This window comes from Dendrobates tinctorius, unplaced genomic scaffold (assembly GCF_039654945.1).
Source record: "Dendrobates tinctorius isolate UK_male_01 unplaced genomic scaffold, ASM3965494v1 ptg000344l, whole genome shotgun sequence".
Lineage (NCBI taxonomy): Eukaryota > Metazoa > Chordata > Amphibia > Anura > Dendrobatidae > Dendrobates > Dendrobates tinctorius.
The window spans coordinates 714,990-734,334 of NW_027362010.1; the positions used below are offsets into that span (position 1 = coordinate 714,990).

Sequence of the window (19,345 nt, forward strand, 5' to 3'; positions counted from 1 at the left end):
TCCTCCCCCAGTAATGGCTGACACCAGAGAGTACAGGCGAGACCAGCTAGGAACACATCCTTCCCCAGTAATGACTGACACCAGAGAGTACAGGCGAGAGCAGCTAGGAACACATCCTCCCCAGTAATGGCTGACACCAGAGAGTACAGGCGAGACCAGCTAGGAACACATCCTCCCCCAGTAATGGCTGACACCAGAGAGTACAGGCGAGACCAGCTAGGAACACATCCTCCCCCAGTAATGGCTGACACCAGAGAGTACAGGCGAGACCAGCTAGGAACACATCCTCCCCCAGTAATGACTGACACCAGAGAGTACAGGCGAGACCAGCTAGGAACACATCCTCCCCCAGTAATGGCTGACACCAGAGAGTACAGGCGAGACCAGCTAGGAACACATCCTCCCCCAGTAATGGCTGACACCAGAGAGTACAGGCGAGACCAGCTAGGAACACATCCTCCCCCAGTAATGACTGACACCAGAGAGTACAGGAGAGAGCAGCTAGGAACACATCCTCCCCCAGTAATGACTGACACCAGAGAGTACAGGAGAGAGCAGCTAGGAACACATCCTCCCCCAGTAATGGCTGACACCAGAGAGTACAGGCGAGAGCAGCTAGGAACACATCCTCCCCCAGTAATGACTGACACCAGAGAGTACAGGCGAGAGCAGCTAGGAACACATCCTCCCCCAGTAATGACTGACACCAGAGAGTACAGGCGAGAGCAGCTAGGAACACATCCTCCCCCAGTAATGACTGACACCAGAGAGTACAGGCGAGAGCAGCTAGGAACACATCCTCCCCCAGTAATGACTGACACCAGAGAGTACAGGAGAGAGCAGCTAGGAACACATCCTCCCCCAGTAATGGCTGACACCAGAGAGTACAGGCGAGAGCAGCTAGGAACACATCCTCCCCCAGTAATGACTGACACCAGAGAGTACAGGAGAGAGCAGCTAGGAACACATCCTCCCCCAGTAATGACTGACACCAGAGAGTACAGGAGAGAGCAGCTAGGAACACATCCTCCCCCAGTAATGGCTGACACCAGAGAGTACAGGCGAGAGCAGCTAGGAACACATCCTCCCCCAGTAATGACTGACACCAGAGAGTACAGGCGAGAGCAGCTAGGAACACATCCTCCCCCAGTAATGACTGACACCAGAGAGTACAGGCGAGAGCAGCTAGGAACACATCCTCCCCAGTAATGACTGACACCAGAGAGTACAGGCGAGAGCAGCTAGGAACACATCCTCCCCAGTAATGACTGACACCAGAGAGTACAGGCGAGAGCAGCTAGGAACACATCCTCCCCCAGTAATGACTGACACCAGAGAGTACAGGCGAGAGCAGCTAGGAACACATCCTCCCCAGTAATGACTGACACCAGAGAGTACAGGCGAGAGCAGCTAGGAACACATCCTCCCCAGTAATGACTGACACCAGAGAGTACAGGCGAGAGCAGCTAGGAACACATCCTCCCCAGTAATGACTGACACCAGAGAGTACAGGCGAGAGCAGCTAGGAACACATCCTCCCCAGTAATGACTGACACCAGAGAGTACAGGCGAGAGCAGCTAGGAACACATCCTCCCCAGTAATGACTGACACCAGAGAGTACAGGCGAGAGCAGCTAGGAACACATCCTCCCCCAGTAATGGCTGACACCAGAGAGTACAGGCGAGACCAGCTAGGAACACATCCTCCCCCAGTAATGACTGACACCAGAGAGTACAGGCGAGACCAGCTAGGAACACATCCTCCCCCAGTAATGACTGACACCAGAGAGTACAGGCGAGACCAGCTAGGAACACATCCTCCCCCAGTAATGACTGACACCAGAGAGTACAGGCGAGACCAGCTAGGAACACATCCTCCCCCAGTAATGGCTGACACCAGAGAGTACAGGCGAGAGCAGCTAGGAACACATCCTCCCCCAGTAATGACTGACACCAGAGAGTACAGGCGAGAGCAGCTAGGAACACATCCTCCCCCAGTAATGGATGACACCAGAGAGTACAGGCGAGACCAGCTAGGAGCACATCCTCCCCCAGTAATGGCTGACACCAGGCAGTACAGGCGAGAGCAGCTAGGAACACATCCTCCCCAGTAATGGCTGACACCAGAGAGTACAGGCGAGAGCAGCTAGGAACACATCCTCCCCCAGTAATGACTGACACCAGAGAGCACAGGCGAGAGCAGCTAGGAACACATCCTCCCCAGTAATGGCTGACACCAGAGAGTACAGGTGAGAGCAGCTAGGAACACATCCTCCCCCAGTAATGACTGACACCAGAGAGCACAGGCGAGAGCAGCTAGGAACACATCCTCCCCCAGTAAAGACTGACACCAGAGAGTACAGGCGAGAGCAGCTAGGAACACATCCTCCCCCAGTAATGACTGACACCAGAGAGTACAGGCGAGAGCAGCTAGGAACACATCCTCCCCCAGTAATGGCTGACACCAGAGAGTACAGGCGAGAGCAGCTAGGAACACATCCTCCCCCAGTAATGGCTGACACCAGAGAGTACAGGCGAGAGCAGCTAGGAACACATCCTCCCCCAGTAATGGCTGACACCAGAGAGTACAGGCGAGAGCAGCTAGGAACACATCCTCCCCCAGTAATGGCTGACACCAGAGAGTACAGGCGAGAGCAGCTAGGAACACATCCTCCCCCAGTAATGGCTGACACCAGAGAGTACAGGCGAGAGCAGCTAGGAACACATCCTCCCCCAGTAATGGCTGACACCAGAGAGTACAGGCGAGAGCAGCTAGGAACACATCCTCCCCCAGTAATGGCTGACACCAGAGAGTACAGGCGAGAGCAGCTAGGAACACATCCTCCACCAGTAATGGCTGACACCAGAGAGCACAGGCGAGAGCAGCTAGGAGCACATCCTCCCCCAGTAATGACTGACACCAGAGAGCACAGGCGAGAGCAGCTAGGAACACATCCTCCCCCAGTAATGACTGACACCAGAGAGTACAGGCGAGAGCAGCTAGGAACACATCCTCCCCCAGTAATGGCTGACACCAGAGAGTACAGGCGAGACCAGCTAGGAACACATCCTCCCCCAGTAATGGCTGACACCAGAGAGTACAGGCGAGAGCAGCTAGGAACACATCCTCCCCCAGGAATGGCTGACACCAGAGAGTACAGGCGAGAGCAGCTAGGTACACATCCTCCCCCAGGAATGGCTGACACCAGAGAGTACAGGCGAGAGCAGCTAGGAACACATCCTCCCCCAGTAATGACTGACACTAGAGAGTACAGGCGAGAGCAGCTAGGAACACATCCTCCCCCAGTAATGGCTGACACCAGAGAGTACAGGCGAGAGCAGCTAGGAACACATCCTCCCCCAGTAATGGCTGACACCAGAGAGTACAGGCGAGAGCAGCTAGGAACACATCCTCCCCCAGTAATGACTGACACCAGAGAGTACAGGCGAGAGCAGCTAGGTACACATCCTCCCCCAGTAATGACTGACACCAGAGAGTACAGGCGAGAGCAGCTAGGAACACATCCTCCCCCAGTAATGGCTGACACCAGAGAGTACAGGCGAGAGCAGCTAGGAACACATCCTCCCCCAGTAATGGCTGACACCAGAGAGTACAGGCGAGAGCAGCTAGGAACACATCCTCCCCCAGTAATGGCTGACACCAGAGAGTACAGGCGAGAGCAGCTAGGAACACATCCTCCCCCAGTAATGACTGACACCAGAGAGTACAGGCGAGAGCAGCTAGGAACACATCCTCCCCCAGTAATGGCTGACACCAGAGAGTACAGGCGAGAGCAGCTAGGAACACATCCTCCCCCAGTAATGGCTGACACCAGAGAGTACAGGCGAGAGCAGCTAGGAACACATCCTCCCCCAGTAATGACTGACACCAGAGAGTACAGGCGAGAGCAGCTAGGAACACATCCTCCCCCAGTAATGACTGACACCAGAGAGTACAGGCGAGAGCAGCTAGGAACACATCCTCCCCCAGTAATGACTGACACCAGAGAGTACAGGCGAGAGCAGCTAGGAACACATCCTCCCCCAGTAATGGCTGACACCAGAGAGTACAGGCGAGAGCAGCTAGGAACACATCCTCCCCCAGTAATGACTGACACCAGAGAGTACAGGCGAGAGCAGCTAGGAACACATCCTCCCCCAGTAATGGCTGACACCAGAGAGTACAGGCGAGAGCAGCTAGGAACACATCCTCCCCCAGTAATGGATGACACCAGAGAGTACAGGCGAGAGCAGCTAGGAACACATCCTCCCCCAGTAATGGATGACACCAGAGAGTACAGGCGAGAGCAGCTAGGAACACATCCTCCCCCAGTAATGGATGACACCAGAGAGTACAGGCGAGAGCAGCTAGGAACACATCCTCACCCAGTAATGGCTGACACCAGAGAGTACAGGCGAGAGCAGCTAGGAACACATCCTCCCCAGTAATGGATGACACCAGAGAGTACAGGCGAGAGCAGCTAGGAACACATCCTCCCCCAGTAATGGCTGACACCAGAGAGTACAGGCGAGAGCAGCTAGGAACACATCCTCCCCCAGTAATGGCTGACACCAGAGAGTACAGGCGAGAGCAGCTAGGAACACATCCTCCCCCAGTAATGGCTGACACCAGAGAGTACAGGCGAGAGCAGCTAGGAACACATCCTCCCCCAGTAATGGCTGACACCAGAGAGTACAGGCGAGAGCAGCTAGGAACACATCCTCCCCAGTAATGGCTGACACCAGAGAGTACAGGCGAGAGCAGCTAGGTACACATCCTCCCCCAGTAATGACTGACATCAGAGAGCACAGGCGAGAGCAGCTAGGAACACATCCTCCCCCAGGAATGACTGACACCAGAGAGTACAGGCGAGAGCAGCTAGGAACACATCCTCCCCCAGTAATGGCTGACACCAGAGAGTACAGGCGAGAGCAGCTAGGAACACATCCTCCCCCAGTAATGGCTGACACCAGAGAGTACAGGCGAGAGCAGCTAGGAACACATCCTCCCCCAGTAATGACTGACATCAGAGAGCACAGGCGAGAGCAGCTAGGAACACATCCTCCCCCAGTAATGGCTGACACCAGAGAGTACAGGCGAGACCAGCTAGGAACACATCCTCCCCCAGGAATGACTGACACCAGAGAGTACAGGCGAGAGCAGCTAGGAACACATCCTCCCCCAGTAATGGCTGACACCAGAGAGTACAGGCGAGAGCAGCTAGGAACACATCCTCCCCCAGTAATGACTGACACCAGAGAGTACAGGCGAGAGCAGCTAGGAACACATCCTCCCCCAGTAATGGCTGACACCAGAGAGTACAGGGGAGAGCAGCTAGGAACACATCCTCCCCCAGTAATGACTGACACCAGAGAGTACAGGGGAGAGCAGCTAGGAACACATCCTCCCCCAGTAATGGCTGACACCAGAAAGTACAGGCGAGAGCAGCTAGGAACACATCCTCCCCCAGTAATGGCTGACACCAGAGAGTACAGGCGAGAGCAGCTAGGAACACATCCTCCCCCAGTAATGGCTGACACCAGAGAGTACAGGCGAGAGCAGCTAGGAACACATCCTCCCCCAGTAATGACTGACATCAGAGAGCACAGGCGAGAGCAGCTAGGAACACATCCTCCCCCAGTAATGGCTGACACCAGAGAGTACAGGCGAGAGCAGCTAGGAACACATCCTCCCCCAGTAATGGCTGACACCAGAGAGTACAGGCGAGAGCAGCTAGGAACACATCCTCCCCCAGTAATGACTGACATCAGAGAGCACAGGCGAGAGCAGCTAGGAACACATCCTCCCCCAGTAATGACTGACACCAGAGAGTACAGGCGAGAGCAGCTAGGAACACATCCTCCCCCAGTAATGGCTGACACCAGAGAGTACAGGCGAGAGCAGCTAGGAACACATCCTCCCCCAGTAATGGCTGACACCAGAGAGTACAGGCGAGAGCAGCTAGGAACACATCCTCCCCCAGTAATGACTGACATCAGAGAGCACAGGCGAGAGCAGCTAGGAACACATCCTCCCCCAGTAATGACTGACACCAGAGAGTACAGGCGAGAGCAGCTAGGAACACATCCTCCCCCAGTAATGGCTGACACCAGAGAGTACAGGCGAGAGCAGCTAGGAACACATCCTCCCCCAGTAATGACTGACATCAGAGAGTACAGGCGAGAGCAGCTAGGAACACATCCTCCCCCAGTAATGGCTGACACCAGAGAGTACAGGCGAGAGCAGCTAGGAACACATCCTCCCCCAGTAATGGCTGACATCAGAGAGTACAGGCGAGAGCAGCTAGGAACACATCCTCCCCCAGTAATGACTGACACCAGAGAGTACAGGCGAGAGCAGCTAGGAACACATCCTCCCCCAGTAATGGCTGACACCAGAGAGTACAGGCGAGAGCAGCTAGGAACACATCCTCCCCCAGTAATGACTGACATCAGAGAGCACAGGCGAGAGCAGCTAGGAACACATCCTCCCCCAGTAATGACTGACACCAGAGAGTACAGGCGAGAGCAGCTAGGAACACATCCTCCCCCAGTAATGACTGACACCAGAGAGTACAGGCGAGAGCAGCTAGGAACACATCCTCCCCCAGTAATGACTGACACCAGAGAGTACAGGCGAGAGCAGCTAGGAACACATCCTCCCCCAGTAATGACTGACATCAGAGAGCACAGGCGAGAGCAGCTAGGAACACATCCTCCCCCAGTAATGGCTGACACCAGAGAGTACAGGCGAGAGCAGCTAGGAACACATCCTCCCCCAGTAATGACTGACACCAGAGAGTACAGGCGAGAGCAGCTAGGAACACATCCTCCCCCAGTAATGACTGACACCAGAGAGTACAGGCGAGAGCAGCTAGGAACACATCCTCCCCCAGTAATGACTGACACCAGAGAGTACAGGCGAGAACAGCTAGGAACACATCCTCCCCCAGTAATGGCTGATAACAGGGAGTAATAGACGCACACGCAGTAGCAGACAAACAGCGGTGTCGGTGTTTTGGGTACACGCACCAGCAGCGCCCCCCGCAGGTTGATCCCGGTCTCGATAGCCACGTAGTAGGACGCCTGCAGGAACGTTCTCTGGAGAATCAGCGCCAGGAACAGCAGGACGGCGAGGACGTAGTTATTCTCCAGAAACTCCTTGGAGGAGAGGAAGCAGACGGTGATGAAGGGTCTGCTGGGAAGATCCTGGGGGGACATGAGGGGTCACATACTCATCACAGTGAGACACAAGGCGGCGACCTCCATCCTTCCCATAGTGTCACCATCTGGAGGGATTCTCTACAGTCACAGCATTAACACTGCAGGCTTTACCTGATCGGCTTTGGTTGCATTGTTGCTTCCCAGATGCTGGACGATCCCCGAGATGCAGAGCGGCCCCGCGAAGCCCAGGAGGTCCGCCAGGTAGCGGAAGGTGCTGCTCAGCAGGATGGGGCGGCCGAACGCCTTGTAGATGGCGACCCAGATGGAGGGAGTCCGGTGCGGCTGCTCCAGCAGCTTCTGCTGAGCGGAGGAAAGGGTCACTACTACTCTCTTCAGGCAACGCCGCTGAGACGGAGCGCTGCTCAGACACGATGGGGTTAGATACACAGCTCAGCAGTCAGTATCACACAGGAGAGGATTAGATACATGGATGAGCAGTCAGTATCACATGAGAGAGGATTAGATACACGGATAAGCAGTCAGTATCACACAGGAGAGGATTAGATACACTGCTCAGCAGTCAGTATCACACAGGAGAGGATTAGATACACGGCTCAGCAGTCAGTATCACACAGGAGAGGATTAGATACACGGCCCAGCAGTCAGTATCACACAGGAGAGGATTAGATACACGGCTCAGCAGTCAGTATCACACAGGATAGGACTAGATACACGGCTCAGCAGTCAGTATCACATGAGAGAGGATTAGATACACGGATGAGCAGTCAGTATCACACAGGGTAGGATTAGATACACGGCTCAGCAGACAGTATCACACAGGAGAGGATTAGATACACGGCTCAGCAGTCAGTATCACACATGAGAGGATTAGATACACGGATGAGCAGTCAGTATCACACAGGATAGGATTAGATACACGGCTCAGCAGTCAGTATCACACAAGAGAGGATTAGATACACGGCTCAGCAGTCAGTATCACACAGGAGAGGATTAGATACACGGCTCAGCAGACAGTATCACACAGGAGAGGATTAGATACACGGCTCAGCAGTCAGTATCACACAGGAGAGGATTAGATACATGGCTCAGCAGTCAGTATCACACAGGAGAGGATTAGATACACGGCTCAGCAGTCAGTATCACACAAGAGAGGATTAGATACACGGCTCAGCAGTCAGTATCACACAGGAGAGGATTAGATACACGGCTCAGCAGTCAGTATCACACAGGAGAGGATTAGATACACGGCTCAGCAGACAGTATCACACAGGAGAGGATTAGATACACGGCTCAGCAGACAGTAGGAAAAGTCTTGTGCTCAGAGGCGCAGCGCCCCCTTTGCTCGCCCTCCCGCGTGCAGCGCCCCCTTTGCTCGCCCTCCCGGGCGCAGCGCCCCCTTTGCTCGCCCTCCCGGGCGCAGCGCCCCCTTTGCTCGCCCTCCCGCGCGCAGCGCCCCCTTTGCTCGCCCTCCCGCGCGCAGCGCCCCCTTTGCTCGCCCTCCCGCGCGCAGCGCCCCCTTTGCTCGCCCTCCCGCGCGCAGCGCCCCCTTTGCTCGCCCTCCCGCGCGCAGCGCCCCCTTTGCTCGCCCTCCCGCGCGCAGCGCCCCCTTTGCTCGCCCTCCCGCGCGCAGCGCCCCCTTTGCTCGCCCTCCCGCGCGCAGCGCCCCCTTTGCTCGCCCTCCCGCGCGCAGCGCCCCCTTTGCTCGCCCTCCCGCGCGCAGCGCCCCCTTTGCTCGCCCTCCCGCGCGCAGCGCCCCCTTTTCTCACGCTCCTGGATGTGAGCTGCAGACTGCGCCCCATCTGATTGGCTGAAGTCCAGACACTTGTGTAAACGGCGACTCAGAGCAGCGTCGCACCTCAAGATGGAAAAATGCAGCGAGTGCCAAGTATCCCAGCGCGGTGATACCGAGATTAACCCCCGCCACACCAGGCAGGAATCTCCGTCCCGGGGTCACATTTATAGGAGGGCGGTGGATGAGAAGTGTCGCCCTAAGCGGGATGCGCCGCTCCACCATGATGTACTGCGTACAATCCCTCTGCCTGCAGTCAGAGTGCGACATTCACTATCACACCCTGCTCACACAGCTGTGGGTCTGTTACAGTGAGTCAGTGCGGGCAGTACACACCGGACACAACTAACAAGTCTCAGTCAGTAGACTGTGGGCAGCTCCTCAGCGTCACTGACAGCAAGCGGAGATCTCACCGTGCTGCAGACACGTGCAGTCCTGTGCAGCATCTCCTCCTCCCTCGGGGAGGCTGTCGTGGGGAGCGCTGCTCTGCAGGCTGCGCCTTATGCTCCTCCCCTGCGCGGCCTCACCTTCTGCTCCTCGTAGGCGTCCTTCAGGCTGACGTAGTTGGTGAGGGCCCTCATGGCGATTGGCAGCTTTCCGATGGTCTTCAGGTCGATGGGCCGCCGGTGTGCAGTGATAATCAGTGGGTTCATCCACCAGTACGTCGCCTTGGACAGTAAGTTGACAAACGGCTGCAGGAATCGCACGCCCAGGTCCTGCAGGTCCTCGGGGGGCTTCACCTTCTGGGGGCTCATGAAGAACACATATTTCTGGAAGAAAATGGTGGAGAAACAAGAGGGAAGCGGCTGAGTGCAGCAGAGCATGGGCGGGAATGGCGCGGCAGAGCAGGAATGGCGCGGCAGAGCAGGAATGGCGCGGCAGAGCATGGGCGGGAATGGCGCGCCAGAGCAGGGGGGCAGGAATGGCGCGGCAGAGCAGGGGGAAGGAATGGCGCGCCAGAGCAGGGGGCAGGAATGGCACGGCAGAGCAGGGGGTAGGAATGGCACGGCAGAGCAGGGGCAGTGGAGACGTACCCGCACCCGGATGACGTTGATCTCCACCATCATGAGGAGGCCGTACAGGACCACCATGACCCCCGTGATGCAGAAGCGCAGCTGGTGGACCCCGATCTCGTTCTCAAAATACTTCACCAGCTTGATAGTCTTAGAGATGAATGCCAGGACCCAGTACAGGAAGAGCGCTGCAGGGACACAAGAGACAGCTGCTTGACCACCCATAAAAAGATCAAGGGGTCTGAGCACTACAGGGGGCAACCGGAGACCCCAGAACACTGGAAGATCTCCAGCCCTCAGGAACCTGCCGCAGCCGAGCAAGCAACACAAACGTACACTGCTCCACATCTCCCTGCTCTGCGCTGCCCTCTCCCCACGCCGCTCTGCGCTGCCCTCTCCCCACGCTCCTCTGCGCTGCCCTCTCCCCACGCCCCTCTGCGCTGCCCTCTCCCCACGCCCCTCTGCGCTGCCCTCTCCCCACGCCCCTCTGCGCTGCCCTCTCCCCACGCCCCTCTGCGCTGCCCTCTCCCCACGCCCCTCTGCGCTGCCCTCTCCCCACGCCCCTCTGCGCTGCCCTCTCCCCACGCCCCTCTGCGCTGCCCTCTCCCCACGCCCCTCTGCGCTGCCCTCTCCCCACGCCCCTCTGCGCTGCCCTCTCCCCACGCCCCTCTGCGCTGCCCTCTCCCCACGCCCCTCTGCGCTGCCCTCTCCCCACGCCCCTCTGCGCTGCCCTCTCCCCACGCCCCTCTGCGCTGCCCTCTCCCCACGCCCCTCTGCGCTGCCCTCTCCCCACGCCCCTCTGCACTGCGTTCTCCTCACACCATCCCATCCTCTTCCCCACACCACCAGCTTTCTCATCACACCACCCACCCTCTCCTCACAGTTTTTCCATCTCCTCACACCTCCCCGGCCCTTTCCTCATACCGCTGTCTTGTCACACATCCCTCCCTCTCCACAGACTGCCACGCCCTGTCATCACTCCGCCCCGCCCTCCCCTCACACTACTTTCATGTCCTCACACCGCCCCGTCCTGTCACCACACCGCCCCGCCCTGTCACCACACCGCCCCGCCCTGTCACCACACAGCCCTGCCCTGTCACCACACAGCCCCGCCCTCTCCTTTCATGCCCCGCCCTCTCCACTCACTGCCCCGCCCTCTCCTCACCACCTCATTGTATTTCTCACCTAATAACAGTTTGGGGAAATTTGAGGTCTCGATGTTGTGATAATAAATAATTGACGTCGTTGCTGCAATGAAGCCCACAATGGCCGGCATGAAGAGGTGCAGGTGCCGCGACATCATCTGCCTGCACAACACAGAGGGGACACAGCAGAACAGTGACTGCAGCTCTGGAGGTGACTGGAGAATTAAACATGGTAAAAAAAGAAGCACCACAGATCGGCCCAGCTCCTCTCCAGCCGCACCGCGCGGATCGTGCAGTGCTGCAGGTACTATGAAGGTGTCTGCAGGACCAGAGGGTGCAACCTGATGGGCCTCGTCCTTTATAGCAGCCCCCTGCCACTTTATGCTTATCACAATGATTGAGGCGGCACAACCGCTGAAACGCGTCTGATTGTGAATGCACTGTAAGCCTGTGACTGTCACTGGTAGGAATCACCCGTTTTTGTGTCTCTGGATATAAAGATGGATTCAGGACTTATGTGCTTTTAATGAAAATGGAATAAAAGTTATTTTTTATGGCTATCACCCTCGCTGGACTTCTGCTTCACCGATAAGACATGATGTAACAGAATAGTTCCAGTAGTTCTGGAGGACATGATGTAACAGCAGAATAGTGAGTGCAGCTCTGGAGGTGCCTGGAGGATACGACATGATGTAACAGCAGAATAATGACTGCAGCTCTGGAGGTGACTAGGGTGTGCCATAAGACATGTCCTTATTACATACAGTGCCTTGTGAAAGTATTCAGCCCCCTGGAACTTTTCAACCTTTTCCCACATATCATGCTTCAAACATAAAGATACTAAATGTAAATTTTTGGTGAAGAACCAACAAGTGGGACACAATTGTGAAGTTGAACAAAATTTATTGGTTATTTTAAATTTTTGTGGAAATTCAAAAACTGAGAAGTGGGGCGTGCAATATTATTCAGCCCCTGTAACTTAATACTTTGTTGCGCCACCTTTTGCTGCGATTACAGCTGCAGTCTCTTGGGGTTTGTCTCTATCAGTTTTGTATATCGAGAGACTGAAATTCTCACCCATTCTTCCTTGACAAACAGCTCGCGCTCAGTGAGGTTGGATGGAGGTCGTTTGTGAACAGCAGTTTTCAGCTCTTTCCACAGAGTCTCGGTTGGATTCAGGTCTGGACTGTGACTTGGCCATTCTAACACCGGGATACGTTTATTTGTGAACCATTCCATTGTAGGTTTTGCTTCATGTTTGGGATTGTTGTCTTGTTGGAAGACAAATCTCCGTCCCAGTCTCAGGTCTTTTACAGACTCCAACAGCTTTGCTTCAAGAACGGTCCTGTATTTGGCTCCATCCATCGTCCCATCAATTTTAACCATCTTCCCTGTAGCCCTGCTGAAGAAAAGCAGGCCCAAACCATGATGCTGCCACCACCATGTTTGACAGTGGGGATGGTGTGTTCAGGGTGATGAGCTGTGTTGCCTTTACACCAAACATATCGTTTGGCATTGTTGACAAAAAGTTTGATTTTGGATTCATCTGACCAGAGCACCTTCTTCCACATGTTTGGTGTCTCCCAGGTGGCTTGTTGCAAACGTTAAACAACACTTTTTATGGATATCTTTGAGAAATGGCTTTCTTCTAGCCACTCTTCCATAAAGGCCAGATTTGTGCAGTGTATGACTGATTGTTGTCCTATGGACAGCCTGTCCCACCTCAGCTGTAGATCTCTGCAGTTCATCCAGAGTGATCATGGGCCTCTTGGCTGCATCTCTGATCAGTCTTCTCCTTGTGTGAGATGAAAGTTTAGAGGGACGGCCGGGTCTTGGTAGATTTGCAGTGGTATGATACTCCTTCCATTTCAATATGATCGCTTGCACAGTGCTCCTTGGGATGTTTAAAGTTTTGGAAATCATTTTGTATCCAAATCCGGCTTTAAACTTCTCCACAACAGTATCACGGACCTGCCTGTTGTGTTCCTTGGTCTTCATGATGCTCTCGGTGCTTCACACAGAACCCTGAGACTATCACAGAGCAGGTGCATTTATACGGAGACTTGATTACACACAGGTGGATTATATTTATCATCATTAGTCATTTAGGACAACATTGGATCATTCAGAGATCCACAATGAACTTCTGGAGTGAGTTTGCTGCACTGAAAGTAAAGGGGCCGAGGTACTAGACAGGGGTGCCCGCTCTCGCCCTTGCTATTTGCTACTGCGGTGGAGCCATTGGCAGTTGCAATTCGGAAGTCCAGAGAAATAATGGGATTCAGATGTGGAACTGTGGAGTTGAGGATATCATTGTACGCGGATGATTTACTTCTATATTTAGATAAGGTACATTCCTCGATTTTGCCGGCAATGGAGGTCATTCGAGAATTTGGGCTGAGGTCTGGTCTTCGGATTAATTGGTCCAAATCAGCTTTAATGCCGATAGACCCTCTCCCGGCGGATTTCTCAGATTTGCAGATACCGGTCCCTGTAGTTCGGAGGTTTAAGTATCTGGGTATAATTGTTAGTCCTGCCCCGAAGGATTTTCGGGCTCTGAATCTGGAGCCCCTGTTGCAGCGATTTAGAGCAAAAGTACATACTTGGTGTCGCCTGCCGTTGTCGAATATTGGTAGATCTAACTTAATCAAAATGGTAATGATGCCACAATTATTATATTTGATACATAATTCTCCGGTGTGGATCTGTAGGGACTTTTTTGCAAAAATAAATACATTATTCCGGGAATTAATTTGGAAGAAAAAACAGGCTAGGATTCGCTTGGAGATACTGCAGCGAGGGAAGGAGGAGGGAGGATTGGCGGTGCCAAACCCATTCATATACTTTATGGCCTCCCAGATGCAACATCTTAAGGGTTGGGGTAGAGACGGGGCGTGTGACAATGGTGGTGATATTGTGAGGGAAGGATCGGTATGGAAATATCCAGGGTGCCGGTTGGAGGTGGGACGACGGCAGATAAATGGGGCACGATACCCCACGTTGGCTATGATTTTCAGGGTGTGGGATAGGGGTAAGTCTCTTTTGAAGATAAATGGGCCTACGGAATTGTGGCCATTGTGGCGAAATCCGGATTTGCAAGAGATCAAAAAGCTGGTGGGGTTCGGAAGATGGGAAGATAAAGGGATTTATCTGGTGTCACAAATTTTGCAAAATAATACTCTTAAGAGTTTTGAACAATTGAGAACAGAATTTCACCTCCCGCACGTCTTCTTTTATCAGTACTTACAGCTGAGACATGCATTGGAAAAACAGAGAAGGACAAATCCGGTGATAGTGACACATAATCAAACACTACATATGCTGCTTACATCTGAGTCTTCTAGGGGACTTATCTCTGAATTATATAAAAGATTATTGCCTGCCCATCTGGAGACATATCCACTGACTGCTGCTAAGAATAAGTGGGAACGGGACGTTGGCCCCCTGACGGAGGACCAGTGGTCCGATATTCTAGAACAGGTCCCTAAAATGGCGGTTTCTGAGTGCCAGCGGCTTTCGCAAATATATCTCATTCACAGGGTATATAAAACACCCAGCTTATTATTTAAAATGGGACTTAGGCCCAATTCACAATGTGTTAGGTGTGGGCAGGATGATGCCCACTTGATGCATGTTATGTGGGAGTGCAGGCACATTGGGGATTTCTGGAGGCAGACCCTGGGACTCATAGCCCAGGTATACCACATCACAATACGACCGTCACCTCGTCTATGTTTGTTGAATTTGTGGGAGGAGGGGGTTGACCCGGACTCTGCAGTGGCCCTGGGAATAGCACGCACCCTGTATCAGGCAAGAAAGATACTTGCATATCATTGGTTGGATCCTATGCCACCAACATTGTCAGAGCTTAAAAATAAACTAAATAATGTCATCAGATTGGAAAGGGGGGCTTATTTAAAAAGAAATGCATTAAGAAAGTTTTACAAAATTTGGCAGCCATGGATGGAGTCACCGGGTCTCCCCTCGGGCGCACTGGTACGGGATGCGATGTTGGACCAGTTGCTGTTGTGCTTGCGATGAGGGGATGCTTGGGGGGTGAAAATAAAGTCTAGTGCCCTTTGTGGCGAAGTAGATTTTGAGTGGCGCGGTGGGAGGGGGCTGGGGTGGATTGGACCTGATATGCGGGGGGGGGCGAAATATGATGCGGAGTGGCGCGGCTGGCGGGGATGGTTTTCCCGCTGAAATGAGGCACTGATGTATAATTTTGATTTTTGTTTATTTGTGGAGCCATGTTGTTTATAGGCTCAATTTTATGCAAATATCTGTGTTTTGAGATTTCTTCTTTTTATTTATTCTTACACAGGAAGAGTTTTACCCTTTAAATAATATCTGCTCTCAATGTAGTTTTTACTAGCTATATAAGATGTCATATTCTTTCTGTATTGATTCCTGAATGTTTAATAAAAAAGATCTGATTCAAAAAAGAAAGTAAAGGGGCTGAATAATATTGCACGCCCCACTTTTCAGTTTTTTAATTTCCACAAAAATTTAAAATAACCAATAAATTTCATTCAACTTCACAATTGTGTCCCACTTGTTGCTGATTCTTCACCAAAAATTTACATTTGGTATCTTTATGTTTGAAGCATGATATGTGGGAAAAGGTTGAACAGTTCCAGGGGGCTGAATACTTTCACAAGGCACTGTATGTGCAGTAGTTTACACTATATTTCATACATATTTGTATTCTAGTTTTCCACATTTTATGGTAATTTTCCTTTTCTCAGACCTTTCTAATTTCTGGCCTTCTCTGTCCTCGCTCTTTGTTTTTCATTCTTTTCTCTCCTGATGTAACAATGCTTCTCACACTGATTATCATTAGGAGTTACTACTTTTCATCTTTATACCGCTGCCACCGATACTTTTTTCTCTATTCTTACCCTCCACTTCACATTTATCACTTTATATCCCCCGTCCTCCTTTTTACTTCTTGCCTTTATCCTGGATCTTTTGTATCCGATTCCTTCCTTTGGTTTTAATTGTCTATGACCTGCTCCATAGAGGACGGCACAGCTCCCATGTCCTCCCCGCGCTCCACTGTCCTCCCCGCGCTCCACTGTCCTCCCCGCGCTCCACTGTCCTCCTCAGCCTCACGCTCCATTGTCCTCCCCGCGCTCCACTGTCCTCCCCGCGCTCCACTGTCCTCCCCGCGCTCCACTGTCCTCCCCGCGCTCCACTGTCCTCCCCGCGCTCCACTGTCCTCCCCGCGCTCCACTGTCCTCCCCGCGCTCCACTGTCCTCCCCGCGCTCCACTGTCCTCCCCGTGCTCCACTGTCCTCCCCGCGCTCCACTGTCCTCCCCATGCTCCATGTCCTCCTCAGCCTCACGCTCCATTGTCCTCCCCACGCTCCACTGTCCTCCCCGCGCTCCACTGTCCTCCCCGTGCTCCACTGTCCTCCCCGCGCTCCATGTCCTCCCCATGCTCCACTGTCCTCCCCACGCTCCACTGTCCTCCCCACGCTCCACTGTCCTCCCCACGCTCCACTGTCCTCCCCGCCCTCCACTGTCCTCCCCATGCTCCATGTCCTCCTCAGCCTCACGCTCCATTGTCCTCCCCACGCTCCACTGTCCTCCCCGCGCTCCACTGTCCTCCCCGTGCTCCACTGTCCTCCCCGCGCTCCACTGTCCTCCCCACGCTCCACTGTCCTCCCCACGCTCCACTGTCCTCCCCGCGCTCCACTGTCCTCCCCACGCTCCACTGTCCTCCCCACGCTCCACTGTCCTCCCCGCGCTCCACTGTCCTCCCCACGCTCCACTGTCCTCCCTGCGCTCCACTGTCCTCCCTACGCTCCATGTCCTCCCTGCGCTCCACTGTCCTCCCTACGCTCCATGTCCTCCCCGCGCTCCATGTCCTCCTCAGCCTCACGCTCCATTGTCCTCCCCAGCCTCACGCTCCATTGTCCTCCCCACGCTCCACTGTCCTCCCTGCGCTCCATGTCCTCCTCAGCCTCACGCTCCATTGTCCTCCCCACGCTCCACTGTCCTCCCTGCGCTCTATGTCCTCCTCAGCCTCACGCTCCATTGTCCTCCCCACGCTCCACTGTCCTCCCTGCGCTCCATGTCCTCCTCAGCCTCACGCTCCATTGTCCTCCCCACGCTCCACTGTCCTCCCTGCGCTCTATGTCCTCCTCAGCCTCACGCTCCATTGTCCTCCCCACGCTCCCATGTCCTCCCCGCGCTCCATGTCCTCCTCAGCCTCACGCTCCCATGTCCTCCCCGCGCTCCCATGTCCTCCCTGCGCCGATGTCTCGCGCACAGACGGACATTTCGGGATGTTTCCCCAGCAGTGTGGACCCAATGTGAACAAGTCGTTACATTGTTACTATTGCACACGTGGTGATTTCGGGGACACTCACTGTTCCCTGCGGGATGTGGACCGACCACTTTCTATCCCCACATTGTGTCACTTTTCCTTTAGAGGAGCATTTTCCCTTTCTGATTTTATTATCACTATTACATTCTGTAGTTAATAAAATGTTTGATTTGATAAAATATTTGCAGTTGTTGAGTTGATAATTCGCTACAAGTGTTTACAGGTTTTTGTATGTGTGTGATGATGAGATGACATCAGTTTAGCTGCAGCTCTGGAGGTGACTGGAGCAATGCTCTGGCAGAGGTCACGTGTGATTGCACTCACGCGTCGGACACGATACCCTCCGCGATCTCGCAGACATGGACAAACAGCAGCACGAACGTCAGGATCCATCGCAGGTTGTGGCCCGGGAAGTGCAGCCAGGTGTTGTGGTGGATCTGGACCTTGGAGCTCTGACTCCCCCATCCTGCAAATAATCCAGAAAAATCACAATGTCATAGATGCGACAAATGCATGCGGGTCCCATGATGAGTCTACACCCGGGGCTGCACGAGGTTCTGCAGCATCTGGGTCATTACATATGTGCAGAGCATCGTCTCTGATCCTGAGTGTGGGGGTTACCCCCAAATGATTCCACCAGGTCAGCGATAATCAGGGAGTCATTAGTGTCAGCTCCTCCACTATTTCCCAAAGTTGTCCACGTGTACAGTCTTGGCCAAAAGTGTTGGCACCCCTGAAATTGTTCCAGAAAATGAAGTATTTTCCCCAGGACATTATTACATCCCCAGCGTTTCTTATTCTCAGGTTTATTTCCTTTGTGTTTTTTGGAACAACACAAAAAAAACAGAGAAAAAAGCAAATTGGACATAATTTCATACAAAACCCCCAAAATGGTCCGGACACAATTGTTGGCGTCCTCCTTAATATTTGGTCACGCCCTTTGGGATAAATAGCTGCAATCAGTGGCTTCCTACAACCATCCACAAGCTTCTCCCTCCTCTCTGCCGGGATCTTGGACTCTTCTTACAATCACTGTCAGGAGAAGACGAGATAGGTAAGATCTCTCCACAGGGGATTAATAGGATTTAGATCCAGACTCATTGCTGCTACTTCAAAACTCCCCAGCACTTTGGTTCCATCCATTTCTGGGGGCTTCTAGACGTATGATTGGGATCATTTTCCTGCTGGAAGACCCATGACCTAGAACGCACACCCAACTTTCTGACACTGGGCACTACATTGCCACCCACAATCCTGTGGTAATGTTCAGATCAATGATACCTTGCACACAGTTAGGGCACCAAGTGCCAGTGGCAGTGAAACAACCACAAAACATATGAGTCTCCACCATATCTGACTGTAGGTACTGCGTTCTTGTCTGTGAGCCTCCACCATATCTGACTGTAGGTGCTGTATTATTTTCTTTGTAGGTCTCATTTTGTTTTTGGTAAACAATAGAATGATGTGCTTTACTAAAAAGCTCTATCTTGGTCTCATCTGTCCACAAGACACTGTCTCAGAAAGATTTTGGTTACTCACCTACATTCTGGCACGTTGCAGTCTAGCTTTATGTCTCTGTGTCAGTAGTGAGGTCCTCCTTGGTCTCCTGCCATAGTGTTTCATTATATTTACATGTGGACGGATAGTTCACGCTGACACTGATGCATCCTGAGCCTGCGGGATAGCTTGGATCTCTTTGGACATTGATTGGGGCTTATCCACCATCGGACTATCCCGCGTTGCAACTTTTCATTAATTATCTCTCGTCCAAATCCAGGGAGATTAGCTATAGTGCCATACGCTGTAAACTTCTTGATTATGCTTTGCAACAAGGAGAAAGGAACATCAAGATCTCTGGAGATGGACTTGTAACCTTGAG

General features: G+C 53.3%; 1 protein-coding gene across 6 annotated transcripts in view; it reads right to left on the reverse strand.

Moving 5' to 3' along the window:
- The window catches only part of ABCC9 (ATP binding cassette subfamily C member 9), a 180,949-nt gene that overhangs the window by 128,601 nt on the left and 33,003 nt on the right, over nt 1-19,345 (reverse strand). For all 6 annotated transcript variants that reach the window (XM_073562293.1, XM_073562295.1, XM_073562292.1 and 3 more), the window contains 6 exons: nt 17,791-17,932; nt 11,173-11,294; nt 10,009-10,175; nt 9,502-9,744; nt 7,336-7,521; nt 7,033-7,209 (listed from right to left, as the gene is read on the reverse strand). In XM_073562293.1, the coding sequence (XP_073418394.1) occupies nt 7,033-7,209; nt 7,336-7,521; nt 9,502-9,744; nt 10,009-10,175; nt 11,173-11,294; nt 17,791-17,932 (1,037 nt within the window). The remainder of the gene's footprint in view (nt 1-7,032; nt 7,210-7,335; nt 7,522-9,501; nt 9,745-10,008; nt 10,176-11,172; nt 11,295-17,790; nt 17,933-19,345) is intronic.